Source organism: Lithobates pipiens, unplaced genomic scaffold, assembly GCF_037356315.1.
Source record: "Lithobates pipiens isolate NorthernLeopardFrog02 unplaced genomic scaffold, aLitPip1_a1.2 Scaffold_16, whole genome shotgun sequence".
Classification (NCBI taxonomy): Eukaryota; Metazoa; Chordata; class Amphibia; order Anura; family Ranidae; genus Lithobates; species Lithobates pipiens.
The window spans coordinates 241,209,548-241,230,391 of record NW_027507748.1 but is presented as its reverse complement, the minus strand read 5'-3'; the positions used below and the strand labels follow the sequence as shown (position 1 = coordinate 241,230,391).

Here is a 20,844-nt window from a genome sequence, read left to right as displayed (position 1 = left end):
AATGAGTTAAGTCACAAAGCTATTGGAATCAATATTTAAAGTGGTATTAAACCCAAAACCAAAATAGACCACAGACCTGTGAGAAAAGGCTGTACAGCACACCCTTTGTGTAGCGCTGTAAAGCTAGGAGTAGGTAGTCTAGATGTAATGAGCCAGTATGGTTGCCTGGTTGCCTCCATGTGCCTATATAACTGCATAACAAACTTCATAAAACATTACTACACAGTGATTACATTTTTAAAATTTCGCCTCAATCTCACAGTATTTTGTAGACATCCATAAAGATTTGGCTTGATCTCTTTGCTTTATACCATTTACTCTAGCAGTCAAATTGTGAAGTTACTGGCAAAACATGCACATTTGGTAATATCTGAGAACAGATTTTGGAAGCACACAATACAGTATGTGCCTTTCTGCATACACAGGGTGGTGCTGTGGCCTCAGCCTATCTTGATTTCAGTGAAGCATTTTATAAATTTTCCCAAAAGTTAGGACTTAATCCTTGGGTGGTTCAGTGGATATGCAGTTGGCTAGGATAGATATCCGAGTGTGGTTCTAAATTCATCTGGAAATAGAGACCAGTCACTAGTGGTATATCACAAGGCTTTGTACTAGGTCCTATTTTGTCTCAGCTGTTTGCAAGTGATATAACTGAAGGCTTGTTGGGCAAGCTATGTTTTTCTTTGCTTACACCACAAAGGTAGCTATTGTGCTGACTCCACAATGGGGTTGATGTTCCTGGAAGTGTTTGTAACCTAAACTATATTTTGGCATTGCTGGTAGATTGGTCAATGAAGTGAAAACTGCAGTACAACATTACAAAATGCAAAACAAAACAATAATGGGGGGACAGTGCTGACTAGAACTACTAAGGATTTACTTTTTTGAGATGACCGCAAATGAGTAAACTGTGTGGCCTGGCAGTGGGGAAAGCAAATAGACTTCTGGGGTTAATCATTATAGGAATCACTAGCAGAAGGAAGTGTCCCCCCAAATAGTTATTTAGATCTCATTTAGAATATTGGGGTCGATTATCAGCTTCCAGGTTTTTTTTTTTGTCAAAGCTTAATTGAACATGCTGCGTTAGAAGCTGATTTGCTACCAGATTTTGCACTCTTCAGTTTTAGTAAATCAAGCCCAGTGTGTCACCTCGCTTACAAAGTGATATTGGTAATACAGAATGAGTCCAGAGAAGGGCAACAAAAATTGTGAAAGGGATAAAAGATATCAGGAGAGATTTCAGAAACTTTATATCTACAGTCTGGAGGAAAGAAGAGAAAGGAAAGATATAATTGAAACCTTTAATACATATTAAGGGTTTGAATAAGGTCACGAGGGCGTTATTTTCAATTTGACAAAAAGGATAAAATTGAAAAAAAAAAAAAAGCAAAAAGACTTGATGGACCATTTGGTCTTTTTCTGTCATTGCTCTTCAGTGCTTCTTTTTATTTTGGCTTTATTAACTAAAGATTTCTTTTTTTTTTAACAGGACGAGGAAGAAACAGACGGCAAAGTATATTCTAATGCAACTAAAGGGCACCCAATGACTCTCCTCCTCCACTGCCAGAGACTCCTGCAGTTTTGAAAAATGTTTGAGTATTAAAATCTTATTAGTTTGCAGTGAGTCTTGTGCAAAATGTACTGTACTGTCAGTGTCAACACTAAATACAGGAAACAAGGGAAGGTAAAGCAAGGGGCCTGCTTGTATTATGGCAACTAGCCCCTTCTCAAAACCATTTCCAAAATGTATTTAATTCAAATATTTTATGCACATTAGTTAGTAGACTTCAGAGTGTTGAGGTTACTGTAAGGTTCTCTGGTTGCAGATGGCTTACCACAGGGAAACATATTATATTACTTGTCTATGCAACCAGAGAAGAATCGTACATTGCAAGATTACTAGAGTACCCGGATTTGCAGACATATCATCTTGGCTACTCTTGCCACTATACTATATGTTCCCCCTCATTCCAGCTAGCTAATTTGTAGCATAGTGTATTTTGATGTGGTTAAATCTACAGGAAGATAATTATTATTTTCATGTTACTAGTCTATAAAGAAAATATTGGTTGACTTGGTGCCAATTGGTACCTCAGCTATGCTTTTAACAACTGCAGTTTCTCTACTAAACTACAGATTTCTCTTAATTTCAGCTGTCATATCTCTTGAAACCCCCCACCCTTGACATCAGCTCAGTGCAGATGACAGTATATTTATCTGTATTGCTGTATGGGAATTAGGACCAGTAAGACACATTTACAGAATTAATCTGAATTCTGTCAATTTCACAATTAAAATTGTTGTCAAGAAGTATTGGCTGAAATAATGAGCAATTTACAGTTTAGTGGAGAACATTTTTAGAAATATAGTCAAAGTGGCTTAGATATGTCATATTATAATCGGTCAGGTATAGCTTTGTATTGGTGATCATCTGCTACAGTTTTATGTTTTACAGAAAAATGTTATGCAAGCCTTAATCAAAATGAATTTACTTTATTGCAGAAAAATGTGACACTGAGAAACCTCATCTGGTGCAAAGAGTGGAATAAAATTTTTGAACATAAGTTTATGTAATATATAGTATAGGAAATGGGGTTAACGTTATGTGCCTTGTTTGCTTTCTGCATACACTGAGATTCCCCACTCTGAGATAGTACTGCTTTTTTCATGAAGATGGGTTTGCACCAATTATGCTGCTCTTTCCATATGTTTAGGCTGCAGAGGCAAGGGAAGCATTCAAAACTAAGCCTAAAGAAAAAGTTCACCTAATGCTAAAGGCTATCTAAATTGGCACAGCATGGCACCATAGTCAATTTGGAATACTCTCAATTCTTTGTTATGAGAATAAAAATATTCTAACAGTCAGCAACACATGCATATGTTTACAGGTCTGCTCAGTAGTCCTTTGCTGTTCTGTGTGTTGATATGCCATAAAAGATAAAAAAAATCACTCTGCTGCTATTCTAATGCAGCACACCTAGCATCTGTTAAAGTGAAAACTGAGCTAAGAGCTGCCATATGCATCCTGAAGTACTGCTTTTGCAATTTTTGACAAAATCTGGGCTTTACTGCTGTCTATTGTATAACACTAAACTGCTATCAGTGATCTTGAAACCCTGATAGTGGGGCACATACATCTAATTTGTTTGGGAGTTTGAGAACTGCTTTTTTACATGTAAACTGATCTTCCAAAGCCAGGAAACCTTAAAGAATGAATACAATGTTATATATAGATTCTAACAGCTTGTGGGCTGGGCGGGGTGCACTTTGCCTGACCTCTTCTCTCGTCTCACACATGCTCTCATCAATGCCCGGGATCAGGTGTGGCCACGTTCATGTGGAAGTCAACATTAAGGAGGGACCCCAGCTTAGAGATGAGCTGTGCACTGTGTGCAGTAAGGAAACTTAAAAAGCTATTTTTAAAAAGTATTTGGTCCCGTGTCACTACACACCTTCCCTTGTGAATGTTGCATTTAGAAGGGACACTGCTAAGCCTATGCCCTCTACACCAGTCCAGCATAAATGTGCCACCTCACTACCAGTGACAGAATGGGATCCCACGTCCACCAAGTGCGAAACATCATGCGTACACTTAATTAACTCCTTCACTCTCCCGTTCCATGCAGGATGCATGGGGCCTCCGTACCATGGGTTCGGTCCCAATTGCTGTTTGGGGAACTGACCACTAGGGAGAGAGGCAGAACACCAACCCTCTCTCTATCAGAGGACCTGTCACCCGAGCCTGATACCACTCCTCGCTGCCTGCCTGCCTGCCTTTAAATCCCACACGAGTTCATGATTACCTGTGGCAACTACATTCCTTTTCTGACTCTTCTGCTGAATTAACCCTTTGTGGTGACCTTCCTCTTGCACCCCATGTCTGCTTAACAGGCCCTGTTATTCTGATAGGTGACATACCACCATGCACCCCTTTGAATAACTTTAAACTAGGCTTAAAACTGTTTAAGATGCTTTACTGAAGTTCTTGTGACATCACAAATATGTAGTACAAGAATCAGTCTCATAAATACCATTCTCCTAACTAACTAATCTTGAGCTGCCCCCAAAAAAGGAAGAACCAAAAGCCCAGGAAACCAGCAGACGCAGAATGAACCCTTCTCTACCTGGGAAGCCCCTACTGTCTAACTAATGGTGACCCACCAACTAGACTCCTGCCTACCAGCTCATTCACTGTCTATTCACTGATTTTGTTTAGATCAATAATCTTTTTTTATACATTTGTTCTTTCTTTCTTCAGAAATTCGATGATTTATATTTCTTACTGATGTGTTTTTTAGTTACCTAATATTTTTAAATGTAAGACATCGCAATGAATTCATATTAACCTCCCTGGCGGTGATCTCGACTCTGGCTCGGGCTGGGATTTCAGTACCATAAGCGGTAACCCGGAGCCAGACTCGGGATCGCATCGCTGGATACAGGGAGACTTACTTACCTTGTCCCCTGGATCCAGCGATGTCCTCCGTGCTGTGTGATCGAGCTGTCCTCCGCTCAATTCACATAGTGCCCGAGTGCCGCCGAGCTCCGTTCCCTGCGACGTTACAATATAAGACGCCAAATTTCCATGCAAAATAATTGTACCGCTTTCAGCACCTAAAATCAGAACTAATCATACCGCCAGGGAGGTTAAGTATTACATTGGATGGTTGCATTCATCCTGCTTAAAATATTATTGACCTTCAGAAGTGCTATATTCACTTTTATCAGAGCCAAATAGTTGAGTTTTACGTAAAAAAAAAGTTAGCTGTTTATCAGGATACAAAATATGACATGTTTTAACAATAAGTTTAACAAACTCTTTGTGAAATGACACAATATGGTGCCATAGGGGCTTTGTGACACCTCATGGTGGTCTTACACCATGGGAAAATTCACTCACTAATTGCATTGTATCCATTCTTGGAATCCTGGCAATAATGAACTCCATACAACTTTTCATGTTGGTGCTCCAAGTAACAATGTATTTGTTGAAGAACCCTTAAAGGGTCATGCACAAAGCTGGGGCCGTACAACGCCCAAATTAGCATATTTGGAAACACCTAGTCTTACTCGCCACCCTCAGTAGAAATACGCTAATGTGGGTGGTGTGCAGCTCTAATTAACCGTGTACATAAGCCCTAAAAAATGTACTGTTCATAGAGACTGCGGATATCATATGTGATAAATAGGGAGCCTTCGAAAATGATTAACCTTTACCCTTGTATTGGGGACAATGAGAAATTCTGGTCAAATATTTGTGACCTAAGTATGTTTATACAGGTAATGGAATACTTGTATAAAGCAATCTCTATTTTTACAGAAGATGAATAGATTATTTTGTATGATGTATTTAGTTTTGTTAAATACCAGCCTTCTTGTATGAGATGAACCCCAGCCTTTGCTGTCATTTATTCCATTCCATAAAATACTTTCAGAATGTATAAGTAATGTTACAAAAAGTAACATCCCTTCTCTTTAACTTCTTCTTTTTTTTTTACAGAAATTATGTCCTCACTTTTGAAAAAAATGCCTAGCAATTTTATCAGTTTCTGTATAAAGTGAACTTGTGCACATACTATGCCCATTAAAGTATTTACATATTTTCAACAAGCAGCAAAGGTGCATTAAACTAAGCCTGCATTCATGTCTGTAGCTATATGCATTCATCTTCAAAATTTACAATAGGGACAGAAAAATCACAGCAACTTTCTGTTATGTCCCTTCGGCACGGGATCTCACAGGGTGTTGCTAGCAATGCTGCTAGTATCCGCTCAGCAAGTTACACACAGGTTGGATGCACTTCTTAACCAGGGAAGGGTTTATTACTCACTCAGAAAGTGATGTACATTCTTACATGGAGGAGTTGTAATACAACAGGTGTCCCTCTAAGTATCATGCGGCTGCTTCCAGTCCTACACACACTCGTGACTGACTTCCTGGTACAGCCCCTCCCCCAACATGCATCAGGAGAAAAGGGGTTAAGGGTCACAGTGATTCTGCACAAACATTACACTTTCCCATTTACTTTCTGTGGAAGCAGAATTTTGGCAGCTAGTCGCCATTCTAATATGTAAATGCAGGCTGTCAAAGTGGAAGTAAATCCATCGATTTAAACAGTTTAAAAAAATCGGCATGCCGGGAATGCTAACTGCACATTGGCTGTGCTCTCAACCAAAAAACCACCCAATGGCTGGTGTCATAACGGATCACATGTACAGCACCGTGGCAGCTGAAGATTAAACAGAGGCAAAGATGGCAGCTTCCATGGATGAAAACGATAGGGGAGTTTACTTCCACTTTAAAAACCAACCTAAACCCTACTACAGAGTTGTTTATTTGATCTTTAGATCACTAGATGAATTACTCCACAGTACAAGCAGCTACAGAGGTCAGCAATGGAGTATTTTAAAGCTTATTGTTTCTTGTTAAGAATATGTAAATACATTAATGGTCATAGTCTGGGCACAGACGTACTTTAGGGATATATGAAAATTTCATTATGTCACTTGCCTTTATGGGTCTGAGTTGGTACTACTATATTTACAGTAACTGTTAGAAAAAATGCTTGCAGGGTACAAAAAAACAACCCTATCATAACAGTTTTATCATTCAATTTCTGTCTGTTTTCAGGGAATGGCTCATCATGTAGCACTTTTTTCATGCTTCCTGTGTGAATTCTGCACTGTTTAGAAGCACTTGTAGCTGTGAATGGACTTTGTGCAAAAATTCTCTGTGTTAAGCAAAGAGATGTAAACGGGTAAAGAGCAGACTATTTTAGATGCTAATGTGAACTTTGTTATTTGCTATTTTCTTCAGATCAGATTTTTTTAGACAGCAGTGGCAATATTTTCTAAGAAAGCAAGTTCATTATGCAATGATGAAACGTTATGTTACATTATTTAGCATATTTAGAAATATTATTTAGGGGAAAAACAAATGGACCTTTTCAAATTTCTTATAGAGGTGAGGAAGGCCTAGAACGTCTATATTACCTTTCACTACATAAAGAAAGTATTCCAACTGAAATTAAATATTTCTGTCCTTTACCCATTTTATTGACCTTAAAAAGGAGTCGTCCCCGTTCCTCTCCCCTTTACTTTCTTGCTGGGTCATGCACAAAAATATACTCAAACGGCCAGCAATTCAGTGGTGTCCTGTAGGGATCTATTGTGCTACTGCAGTAGATAGTGTCCTTCTTTGTTGATGTCAATCAGGAGGCTAGTAACCTCTTCTGGGTTCTTGAAGACAGAATTCTGATGATGCAAATACTGCATCATCTGGGGGCTGGCTGCAAAAAAAAGTGGATAGTCAGCCTTCTAATGACAGGATGGCGCACGTGTGCATTAGATTCCCATGGCCTCCTAGTGTTATGACATGTGTATCTCATGAGGCTGCAGGTGCTGCAAATGTCATTCTCACGCAAGAATAGAGGAAGTGTGGCAATGTGTTCCAAGAAAAAGGTACAAAATGAATAAATAAAAAAATTCAGATTGCATCAGAGAAAGGGGGGGGGGGGGGGGGCAATGATCTAAATTAAGTTGTGAAGGCAAAGGTCCACTTTAAAGTTTGAGAGGTCCAGGGCCATAGCTTTTCCTGCTTTGGAGCATATCAAAACTTTGTTAAATGCTCCATACATATAAATGTATTTGTGTGGTCAGATCCCAAAAGGAATCTCAGAGATCACATGCCCTGGTTCACACCGATGCGATTTTAGATGCGTTCCGCATGGAATTGCATGACAGGTGAAATAAGATGATTTTCTATGGAGGCTGTTCACACATAATGATGTGTGAACATGATGCATTTTTAAAAAGGATCCTGTGCGTCTTTAGAACAATGGCATAGACCTGAATGTAAATCACATGTTAAACGCTTATCAGTTAAAAGATAAGGGCAATCGAGTGCATGCGGGAGAGAGAGGCCAGGACATAAATCCAAATTGCACTTGTATCTAAATTGCATGCAAAATGCATTGGAATTGCAGCTGAACCGCATAAACGCGCACTAGACGTGATCCTTGAAATCGCACTAGAAAACTCTTTCTGTGGGTGACTATAGGCAGAAAGATCACCCTGTTAGAATGAATAGGGGAGAGAAATAAGGTGTAGGGGAACCCACATGGGATATTCCTCTCAATTTTATCTATGAATGAATGCTCCCTAAACGTAATGAAAACCTTTTTTTAGCCTTTTCACAACAATGTTTTTTAACGTGTTGACTGGCCTGCATCCCATTCACACATTAATATATACACAACATTGATACATCTGTGAGCAGAGCTGGTACCAGTTCTATAATGCATTTTACTGCTTTAGCCCTGGTCACATTGGTATTATTTGAAATGTGATTTGACATGTCAAATTGGCGGCAATTGCTGGCAATGGCACCGTCCTAATCAGTGTGACGCTGATTTCAAAAGGTAGTTTTCTGTACTACTTTTTGCGATTTAGGGCTGCGATTTACATTGACATCTATGCAGATACCTGCACAGATGTCTCTGAAATCGCTGGCGAAATCGGGATTGACACACGGGAGTGAAATTGTGCGAGTTCAGCTGAACTTACACGGCTTAATTCCCACAGCTCAGTGTGAACCTGGGCTAAATCACAGGTGCTGCCTTGTATGGTTATGGTACCAGCCTGTGAACAAATTTTAAAGCCCAATTGAACTTAATTTAAAATCTACTAAATACATTTTAGTTGAATCAAAAGAAAAGGTGTTTAGTGTCTTATCGTTTGTTTTCTTTCAAAAGCAGTCACAGTGTGAGTAGAAAAGCCTTCCCACTTCGAGCAGCTGCAGAGTTGGAATCATTGCTGTCTGTGTGGAAGCATCTCTGCAGAGAGTTCACTGCTTCCACACAAAGGGAAAGGATCCCACTCTGCAGCATGCTGGCAGGATACAGGCTGTTCTACTAAGGCTGTGGCTGTTTTTTAAAGAAAACTGTATGACTTTGAATGCTTTTTGCTTGACGCACCTTCAAAATATTTAGATGATTTAAGCCGACAGTTCAGTTGGGCTTAAAAATGGAAGATGCCTTTTAAAATAGTGAAAAGTCTTCACCATTTAGCTATTAAGTTACTAAACCTTTCTGGCACTGCTGGCTAAAAAAGCATTTAAAATGACAGAAAGTGCAAGCATATATTGTAGACTGCTAATTTTATAGTGTACAGTGTAGGTAGGCCAAAAACGATTTAGTAATAAACCCCCATATTTGTGCCTGACCAATAAGATCTTGTATATTGTTAATATAATATAATATTTATGGACACCTAGCAACAAAGTGTAAATGTGAGCGTGCTTGTCTGCATGCGTGTCTGTATATATCTAACTATATATTTATATACGTGTGTGTATACACAAATGTACACACATATAAAAGTGTGCTACAGGTGATTTGACTCACTGGGTAAATTAATTTTTAGACTATAAAGACGTAAAAAGATTTATGTATAACTGATGTTTTATTATGATACAGTAATTTAAAAAGAAGCCTCCAATTTATTGTACATTTTAAAATTGCGTCGAATCAAAGTGTAAATAACTCAACATATTTTGTTATTAATAATCCAGTATTTTGTGCGATTATTGTGTTGTAAACAAAAGAAGTAATTTGAGCAAATTAGGGGCTGAGTTAGATACCATATGAATACATTCTCCCTTCAAAAAAAATTAAAAAATTACCAGGAACAGAACATCCAACCTATAGTTTTAGTTTAGATCAATTTACTTCTAACCAAAGTAACAGAATGAATGCGTGTGTGCTTTTGTGACTGTAATAGACAACAGATTGTAAATTACTCCAGAGCAGGGATAGATATGAATAAGTTGCATTGTACCACATAATATGCCAGCATTACACAAATATGCAAAAACCTATACGCCACAAAAATACATAGTCTAAAAGACAAGCATGATTCCTTTGAATTTACATGATTGCCTGGTTCTGCAGTCTTGAAATAAGATATATTTGACAAATTTTATCATACAATTGACCTCACTTATTGATTTCCAAACACTCCATTGTTCTATGTATTTGGTGTATATAAATAACACTTTGCAAACAAAAAAGTTATTTGATTTATGGACTGCACTAGAAGAACTGTAGCTAATGGAATATCTGAAAGTAGATTTGTTTGTTCTGCAAAAAGTCATGCCAGTTGGGAAACCAGGCAATCAGAATTCACAAACTGTATGATTCTGTACACATTGTACATATTTCCGTACATATATTCAAGGAGAATAAGGCCTCTTTCACATGGGACGGATACGTGATGATCCGCCCCGTTCACATCCATTTGTTCAGCGGGGATTGCCCTGCCGCTGAGTAGGAAGATGACAGGTCTGTCTCTGCACACTGTGCAGGGACGGACCTGTCAGAGTGCAGGTCTCCCCTATGGGAGATCGGATGACGACGAACCGAAGAATCTGTCGTCACCCAATCCGATCCACAGATGGATAGAAAAGTAGGTTTTTCCTCCGTTACACTTTTTTGGATTGGAGCGGGTCGGATGTCAGCGGACATGTCACAGAAGTCTATGGAGCATCCGTTCAGGTCCGCCTAAAAATCTGACAGGCGGACCTGAACCGATCATTCGTGTGAAAGAGGCCAAAGGAAATTCCCTAAATCATCAATTTACCTAGTTTTCAATTTGATTTGCTTATTACTATGGATGTGAAACTCCTGTGCGCAATATTTGTGAACAATTTTTTCTCATGCCTTCTTTTACATATCAAGAATATTGAATAATTTTAAATATTATATACTTTTTCTGTACATGAAGCAACATTTCAATATAATCTGGCATCATTATATGTGTAGTTTGCAATTGAAACAATAGGACAGAAAAGATTCACTTTATATAATAAGATCTTTGTACTTTTACTAGGCTGCAGGCACTGTGATGTGCTTACTGGTAGCATTAGACTTGCCACAGAGTAGGGATGGGCCGAACACCCCCCAGTTCCGTTCGTACCAGAACATGCCGAACAGGCAAAAAATTTGGCAGAACACATGAACACCATTAAAGTCTATGGGACATGAACATGAATAATCAAAAGTGCACATTTTAAATGCTTATATGCAAGTTATGTCATAAAAAGTGTTTGGGGACCTGGGTCCTGCCCCAGGGGACATGTATCAATGCAATATTTTTTTTTTAAAACAGCCATTTTTTTCAGGAGCAGTGATTTTGTTGATGCTTAAAGTGAAACAATAAAAATGAAATATTCCTTTAAATATCGTGTTGGGGGGGGGGGGGGGGTGTCTATAGTAAGCCTGTAAAGTAGCGCAGTTTTCCCGTGTTTAGGACAGTACTACAGCAAAATGACATTTCTAAAGGAAAAATTGTCATTTAAAACTGCTCGCGGCTGTAATGATTTGTTGGGTCTCGGCAATATAAAAAAACTAATTGAAAAAAAGAGCTTCGGGACTGATATGGAAATTAAGGGGAGCCCTGCACCAATTTTTTTTAAAAAATGGCGAAGTGGTACCCCCCAAAATCCATACCAGACCCTTCAGGTCTGGTATGCATTCTAAGGGGTACCCTGCCCTAAATTTAATAAAAATGGAGTAGGGGTCCCCTTCAAAATCCAAACCAGACCCTTATCTGAGCACGCAACCTGGCAGGCCCCAGGAAAAGAGGGGGGATGAGAGTGCGCCCCCGAACCGTACCAGGCCACATGCCCTCAACATGGGGAGGGTGCTTTGGGGTAGCCCCCCCAAAGCACCTTGTCCCCATGTTAATGGAGACAGGGGCCTCATCCCCACAACCCTTGCTTGGTGGCTGTGGGGGTCTGCGGGTGGGGGGCTTATCAGAATCTGGAAGCCCCCTTTGCAAGGGGATCCCCAGATCCCGGCCCCCCCATGTGAAATGGTAACAGATACATTATAACCGTAACATGTCACAAAGTGTCAAAATGTTAAACAAAAAACAAGACACAGCTTGGGACAAGTCCTATATTAAAAAAAAAAATGTCCCTCCAAGCCCATTCAGATTCTATCCCTCCACCGACGGACTGAAAAAAAAACACTGCCACCGATCCGCATGGAAGGCTCCCGCCATCTGACGCGTCCTCTCAGGTGACAGTTCTTATATAACTGAGGGCGGGGCCACACAGTGATGTACCCGGGTGACCCCGCCCCCCTCTGACGCATGGGGACTTCCCCTCGGCTTTCCCAGGGCGTAAACAGGTGGCCCATCAGAGTCCTCCCTTACATCACACCCCCATCAGAGCCCCCATACATCAATGTCTGCCTCAGGAGTACCCCTTACATCCAGGCCATCATCAGAGACCCCCCCCCCCCACATCTGAAGCAGAGACCATAGGCATTAAGGATATGCCACTTACCCTAGCTGAGGGCCAGATAAAATCTTGCAGTGAGCTGGATGTGGCCGCAGGCTGTAGTTTAAAGACCCCTGACATAAGCCATTAGATTCCATTTTGCCACATCTCCAGGCTTACTGTGTGGCACCAGACATCAACATTAAATATTTTCTCCTCAGACTTAGTCCTATATTTTTATTCTGATATTCAACCTCTCTGATAATGGAGTTTATTGCGTATTTGATTTATTTACGAGCTTATTTTCTGCAGCATTTTCCAATGTGTTATTAAAGATACTTCTAAAAATAAGTTCCAAAGACAAATTAATCATGGAGAGATTTCTTTAAATATTTTTAACTAATAATTGTAGGTTTTTGTATTTAAGTGAAAAGTCATTGCTGATAAAGAATGACAGAGATTGTATTTTGAAAATGCCGCTCTGAATGTTTTTTTTTTTTGTTTGTTTTTTTTTTTTTTTTACAGATGTTTAGATTTTTTTGTACGTGACCTATTGTGGTGATACCGTATGTATGATGTTGTTGACAAATTATTTGTGGACTGTGAATGTTGATAAAATTAAAGATTATTGTTGCTAATTATATAGTCTGTTGTCCTTTTTACAGCACAGAAATATATAAATTGCCATTTATAATGTGTAAATGTACAGATATAACAAGTTATGTTGGGGGAATTTTATTTTTATGAGTGCCCCCAAAACAAACCATGTGGGCACGCTCCTGAGCTGGGTTGTGTCTGTCCATAGACACGCACAGTGCGGCTTGCCCCCTCCGCATCCTCTTCAGAGCATTTGACTGACAGCAGCGGTGTAATTAGCAGCGTGATCCTGTTTCTCCTGCTGATGTGTCTGAGCCAGTCAGGAGGCAGAGAGCTGGGTGGGCCTCTGCTCTCGTTTACATAGCTGAATCAAGATTGCGCTAAGTATAAAGGGGGGTGGAGGCGAAGTTCCATACTGAAGGGGAAAAGAAAAAAAGGGAAAATTGGGACTTTGGATGAAGCAATTGAGTAGTGGAGGTAAGTTACAATATAATGTATTTTATTTATTGAATAATCTCAAGACATTAAATCATTGTTAATATCGTATATATACACACATGAAGTGTGCACAAAGACTGAACATAATAGATAAAAAAGTACATACATACAACACATGATTGGAGTAATGAATATGCAGATTAATACAAGGGGGCGTGCACGTGCCAATAGCACCATGCCCAATGCTGGCATATGCGCCCACATGGTATATGTACATCTGTCGAAAAATATAAAAACATCATAGAGTCTAATAGTAGTGAATAGATAAATATCAGTTCGTATGAGGTATAAATGCGGCATCAAGTAAAGCTCTACGCGTTTCATGGGTATTTCCAATCGTCAGGAGCAGATGCGGCAGACATTCCTATGAAATATATATAAAGGGATGTAAAGAGCTAAATTCTAGGTAGAAGTACTCAAAATTATTTTATAAGTATAAATAGTTGACCAACAACACTCACCAAACCAGACAACAACTGCATCGCGGAGTGGCCAGCCAAGGGTCGGGGGAGAATACAAACCCCACCACGGGAGCTGAGGCAGCATAAAAACAAGGATGCAGCAAGTTCCATACTGAAGGGTTTTTTTACTTTAATGCAGTGAATGCATTAAGGTATTAAAAAAAAAATATCAGCTATTAAAACCACTTTAATATTTACACTTTTTAAAATGAATCTTCTTTTGTTTAGTTTGTTCATTTTTTTGGTGTTGCAAAAAATGTAAAATAAAAATCGTTTTTTGTTTTTGTTTTTGTAAATACATTTTTTAGTTTATAGATTGCATAGAAAATAAAATCATTTTAAATAATAGAATCATTTTTTCAAAATATAATTGTCGAAAGAAACCATTGTTTATCCCAAGAAGATATGTCATATACTCATTTACACATTGTATTTCAATTATTTCTACTCTTCTATTACTCTGAACGATCTTTACGTTTGTAAAATTACTTTGTGAAGTGCCTCACACATTTATTCCTTGGATTCTGTGACACATATTAACTATACACTGTAGGGATTATTTACTAAAGGAAAATCCACTTTGCACTGCAAGTTCACTTGGAAGTAAAGTCGCTGTAGATCTGAGGGGGACATGCAAGGAAAATAAAAAACAGCATTTTTGCTTGTGCATGATTGGATGATAAAATCAACAGAGCTTCCACTCATTTCAGATCTTCCCCTCAGATCTAAAGTGACTGCACTTCCAAGTGCACTTGTAGTGCAAAGTGGATTTGCCTTTAGTAAATCGACCCCTATAAGTAGGCACTGCTGTGCCACACATTTTACGTAGAATGCCTTTTGAATTACAGCAGTGCTGAGAGGAGGCGTTTCAGAAGACAGAGTCCATACAAGAATCAACTAGCAGGCAGTGTGGTACCATGGAATATGTAGCCCTTATAAATTGAAAGTAAGAGGGGGAGCTGCAAAACATGCTGGGAATCCAAGAAGTGGCTGCAAATTTGCTAGAATAAATTTATAACTTTAAACCTGTGGGAGCCTAATCATCCCAGAGCTGCTGCCACTGCCTCCTTCCATTCTGTCTTTATACTGATAATATACAAAAACTATTACTGTTTTTTTAATCCCTGGGTGGCTGCTTATCTACTGGTCTTTTTGCCTGCTGCAAGTTCGATATATATATATATATATATATATATATATATATATATATATATATATATATATATATATTATTTTTTTTTCTATAAAAGCATTCTTATAAGTTCACAAGAGTACAAGAAAAAAAGACCATTGTCACAGCACATTTTCTAAAAAATATTTAAACTGGTCAAGGTACAATAAGGAGAATGTAGACATAAAGTAATCAACAATTGGGAATACCCTTAAACTATCTCTCTCAGGAAAAAAGTGGTAAGTAACAGCACTACTTGCCTGGTTCTAGATGTATAGCAGAATAGCGACGGTCAACACCGCAGGAAAAAAAAAAACAAGTAAATTGGGGGTTCGATCCACATATGTCTGATCAGGGAGACCAGAAAGAAAGAAAACTACATAAAAAGGGAGGGGGAGGGGGGGATTGAGGGAGGGTAGTGAGGGAAGAATGGGAAATAGCAGACCAACAGCTGATATGGGGCAGCACTAGGAAAGGCTGTCCATCTCAGGTGGGGCCCGTATTCTCCTTGCTATAAAATTTTTATATATTAGAATATCATTTTCTGCTGCTTTCTGTCATCTTGTCTTTGTAAAGGGCAAAAAAAACAGAAAATGTTCTGCTTGAAACATTGTGGGTCTTGTCATAATTGTAGTGCTTTCATTATCCACTGCTATTTAGTCTGCAAACTGAAAAGAATCTATATACTCTTCATAGAGTTATGCCTTTCTGTCTGTTTACTGGGAAGCATCTTTAAAATGTCACTGTGAGCTAGGTCATTTTATTTTTTTATATCTGTACCATTGGGGTGAGGGGGATATATAGAATTGCTTCTACTGTCTACAGGCATTTATTGCGCATGCTAGAAGAAACTTTTGCTAAATGTGCATCAGGATTAGGGTTCTGGGCACCTTGCTAACCGCTGCTGCCACTGTGCCTCTTGGAAAATATCTAGAAAATTCTTTGAAAATTGTTGGGAATAGTCTGATTGGGGTTCTTCTGCTGGTTGCCAGTAGAGGCCAATGAGTCAACCTTCTGCCAGCGGTCACACAATTTCTATTGATTTTTGTCTGGTGATCCTGAAGTGGTGGTATTCCCAGAAATGAATGCTGTACTTGAACCTTATGTGGGCAAATTTGGGGTTTTCTTGGTCAATGTGATTTGAGTAGATGTTTTCTAAAAAAAAAAAAGCACAGCTCCCTTCAAGAATTAAGCATCTTGTCACAGTGTAAAAAAAAGTGTAAGGACTGGCTATATGAGATGTCAGATTGTAGGCAGGTGCAGGTTTTTCTCTGCCCAGTAGGTGGTACTGTGCTACCATACAGATGGAGTGGAGTTTGTTACAGGAGTCCCCTAATCTGGTGACCTTTGGAGGCTGTCTTGGCTGAGGGAACCTTTTAAATAAGGGGTTCATGTAATTTTGGCCTGTGAATGGTAGGGAGAGGAGCTTGCCTGTGAGGGGAAGTTATTAGCTCAGGTTTAGGTTCCTGGCAGGGAGGGATAGCTCAGGGAAGGCTCCTTCTTTACTATACACACTCCAGTGACAATGCAGAGATGTGGAGCCAGTGCAGGATGCATAAACAGTCTCACCTAAGACCAAAAGAGACACCTCTTCTTGATAACTGATACAAGGAGAAAATAACTGGTATTTTTTCATAGGGGTAATGTTCAAAAGCAAAGTCCAGTTGGAATTCTATTCATGTTTTGTAGCCTATGCGAGGGCGTTTAATGAGCGTGTTTTATTTTTTTGTTTACTCAAACTCCAATAAACATATTGAAACAGAAAAACAAAGTCCAGCCAGCTTGAGAAAACAATGTCTCTTATAAGCAATACAATGATATGGGATGGGAGGCAGTCTGTAGTGATCACAGGGATGTGGTAAGTTATACTGGGAAAGTTCAGGGATCACTTATGGCTGCTGAACTCAGAGTTGTGAAGGCTCTGTATATTAGTAAAAGCAAGAGGAGGATGTGCCAATCTAAGTGCAGTATCCCAAGAGTTTTAAAACAAAAGTAAGAATAAAAACACAAGAGAAAGGATTAAAATGGGCTCACCTGTAAATAGATCTCCAGGGCATGGTGTTTGTCATCAGTAGGAGTATCAAGAGGGGGAAGATGTGTGGCTTTCCTGTGTCCGTGGGGATGTGGTCGTCACTTTCCAGGACATCACCAGGGACATCACCAGAACAAGATGAGGCCAGGCTGAATGGGAAAATGCTGTGGATAGAATAGGCAATGCGCTCAGAGCCTTCAGCTCCTTCTACAGACCTCGTGGGGCTATGAGATGTTGGACATATAAATCGCTTGTGAGAGGTAACGCTGATCGGTAGACTATAATGACCAGCAATACCAATGAAAACATCAAAATAAAAACAAACAATGCTTAAAAAGCTTAAAACACAGTGTGGTGACATGATGATAAAAGATAAAATCATACTAATAATAATATCAAATTATTACAAATATTTAAAAATAGCATAAATATGGTTAAGAATAAAAATAAAAATGAGGAGATCTCTCATCAGAAAAACTTTAAACACATTTAAGGCGGATATTTGTGTACTTACTGACAGGATGGGACAAAAGTATGTGTGCAACCCAGCGAACAAAAGCTCATAATGGATCGATTATCCATAGGGGGAGGATGACCTTAAGGGTCTTCTGTGGAATAATAGATAAAACGTGTCACATACATGTTAACACAGTATTACACATATATAGATTCATGTATGCACATGCTTATGCAGATATATACCCTATACACACAATAATGCACGGAACACTAATTTGCTATAGTAGAGTGTGAGTTTCACTTTCCGCGTTCAACCCTCCAGGAGTAAGGGTATTCTGGGAATATATCCAGAACGTTTCCTATTGACATAGACGTCTAAAATGTTCGGCGATGGGATATGTGGCAGTGGCAAGAATAGCTTCAATGACCCAGACCCTTAGTCCTACAGTGGACTGTTGGTGGTATTGTAGATAGTGTCTGAGGACGCTGTGTTGGTCAGAACCACCCTCAATAAAACACCTATGTTCTCCAAAGCTTTGATGTAGGGGCCTAATTGTTCTCCCTACCTAAAATAGGCCACATGGACTTGTGAGACAGTAAACAACATACTCAGTTGAGCAGTTGTGACGGGATAGGTTTTGCCTTTTACCGTAAACGTTTTGGCCGTGTTGAGCAAATTTTCATGTGAGACATAGTGCTTTTTTAAACTGATACATACCGATGAGAGAAATGAGAGTGAGGGTCTTATAAATGCAAGAAGCCTGGGGTATTTTTAAATTGCTAGGGGTAAGTTTGCTTTTTATGTTTCTAGCCTTACTATATGGTTCCTGAGCAGATGTGGAAATGGAAGATGATAGACAGGGGTCCTCTAAAAGTATGGGCCAGTGTTTACACAAGATGTTTTCCATTTTTCTATGCTTGTCATGATATTGCATAGTAAAGCGAAATGGTTGTGTGGGATTAGATCCTGAGGTCTTTTTAGTTTTGCAGGGGTTTTTTTTTTTTAGGTAGAACTGAAAAATCTTGTGATTAAAAGGTGCAGGATAACCATTTTCAAAAAATGTATCTGTAAGGAGATTACCATACATGATATAGTCTGCTTCATGAGTACAGTTATTTCGGAGACGACAGTATTGACTCTTTGGGATGTTTTGGATCCATCTGGGGTGGTGACAGCTCTTGAAATGGATATAGGAATTAAAAGCTGTAGGCTTGGTGTAATGTTAAACAAAGATATTGGAGTTGGCATGAGTCAACTCCAAATCTAGGAAGATGAGTTTTTCCTTGTCTTTCACAAATGTGAAGGACAGTAAACGTGAGTTATTACAGTGATTGACGGAGGCAGCAACTGTGTCAGCTGTGCCATCCGGGACTCCACCTGAACCCATAGCTTTAATGATATGGAATTACCCATCTTAGCAGTATGCCTCACATGCAAATTTGTTCAAGGCAATTTTACAACTGCTCAACTGAGTATGTTGAGAGCGGCGATCAGGGCTCCGGCATGTCCCTTGGGACACAGCCATTCCCCGGGTGGGAGCAATGGAGCGGCAGCGGCAGAGCTTTCCGGAGCAGCGTGACTGGCTGTGATTGGTCACTATGCAGAGCGGCATTGGACAGCGGCGTGCATAGTGCCCGCTCGTGCCCCCGGTGGTGCGTAGAGCGGCGACCAGGGCTGAGGCTTTTCCCTTGGATACAGTCCAGCCCTGATCAGTGTAAAGAGCCAATGAAATTGTCTCTTTACTACATGACCAGCTGTGTCCAATCACAGCCGGTCACTAAATGTAAACAAAACAGCTGTAACCGCTGTTGCTGGGTTCTCCTCTTTACACACCAATCCAGTGCGAGGAGGAGATCAGCTAACAGTGAGTTACATATTACAGTACCCTATACTGAACTATTGTGTCCAGATTGCCCCCCCCCCCAAATAAAGAGGACCTGTCATCTAGTACCTGTCATATAGTACCTGTCCATCAGGAGTACCCACCACCTCACCAGAGTACCCACCACCTTCCACCAGAGTACCTGCCACCAGAGTACCCACCATCCTCTCCAGAGTACCTGCCACCAGACCAGAGTACTTGCCACCAGAGTACATAGTTACATAGCGGGTGACAGAGTACTTGCCACCAGAGTACATACAGCCACTATGTCCAGAAAGGTGTACACCCCAGAAGAGGCATAGCAAATACTAAGTCTGACAGATGATAGCAATGGGGAGCTCTCACCGCTCAGTTCTGATTCCGATTCTGGTTTGGAATATGAGCCCCCCCGAAAGCAGCACCGAATCAGAGGAGGAAGCAGTCCATTCAAAAACTCGACACTCTGAACATCAGTGCCAACGACGGTAGACCCCAGGAGGAGAAGCCCAGTACAAGCACTACTAGACCCCAGGAGGATTGGCCTAATACAAGTGCATGCCAAAGAATTAGTTCCCAAACCCATTGTGGCTGCCTTCTACCACAGGGTCAGCCACGATCCCCCTTTTACAGCACAGCCAGGTGTGCAGGTCAACACTGCAGGTTTTTCCCAAATGGATTTTTAAATGTATTTTTCCCTGAAAAATTAGTTCACTACATCGTGGACCAAACCAATCGCTTTGCCCAACAATACATTGCAACCAAATCCAGCTCCAGCTATGCCTGCCCTTTTGAATGGAGACCCCTAACAGCGGTGGAGCTTAAACTGTTTTATGCCTAACGCTCAACATGGGGCTTACAAAAAAAATTAAATGCATAAGTATTGGTCGACCAAACCCATCCACCATATGCCAATTTTTTCATTGGCCATGTCCAGGTCTTGACACGAAATTATAATGCGCTTGCGGCATTTCAGTGACAACTCACAGTGCCCCCCCCCCCCCCCCCCAAAAAAAATTACCCAAACTTTGATAAACTATATAAAATTCACTCCCTAATTCATTTTTTTTCCAAGAGGTTTGCCGAACTTTATGTCCCTAACAAAAACATATCTGTGGATGAATCCCTGGTGCATTTCACAGGCCGGTGGGGAATCAAGCAATATATCCCCAGTAAGAGGGCGAGGTACTGCTTGAAGCTCAACAAGCTCTGTGAAAGTGACACCGGTTATGTGCACTCATTCCGCGTGTACAAAGGCAAACATTCCCAGCTCCAGCCCCCTGAGTGTCCATCGTACATGGGAATAAGTGGAAAAATTGTTTGGGAGTTGGCACTCCCACTCCTCCAAAGGGGTATCATATTTACATGGACCCCTATTACACCAGTTTTCCCCTTCTCCGCCACCTATACCTAAAAAAAACTTTGGCCTGTAGTACAACAAGGAAAAACCGAAAGGGCTTCCCACAGCATCTTGTCACCACAACC

General features: G+C 40.1%; 1 protein-coding gene across 1 annotated transcript in view; it reads left to right on the top strand.

The window, feature by feature from the left end:
• Positions 1–12,923, top strand: part of CDK18 (cyclin dependent kinase 18) — a 310,945-nt gene extending 298,022 nt beyond the window's left edge. The window contains exon 16 of the mRNA XM_077481220.1: positions 1,490–12,923. Within this exon, the coding sequence (XP_077337346.1) occupies positions 1,490–1,524 (35 nt within the window). The 3' untranslated portion in view covers positions 1,525–12,923. The remainder of the gene's footprint in view (positions 1–1,489) is intronic.
• Positions 12,924–20,844: the final 7,921 nt, after the last annotated feature.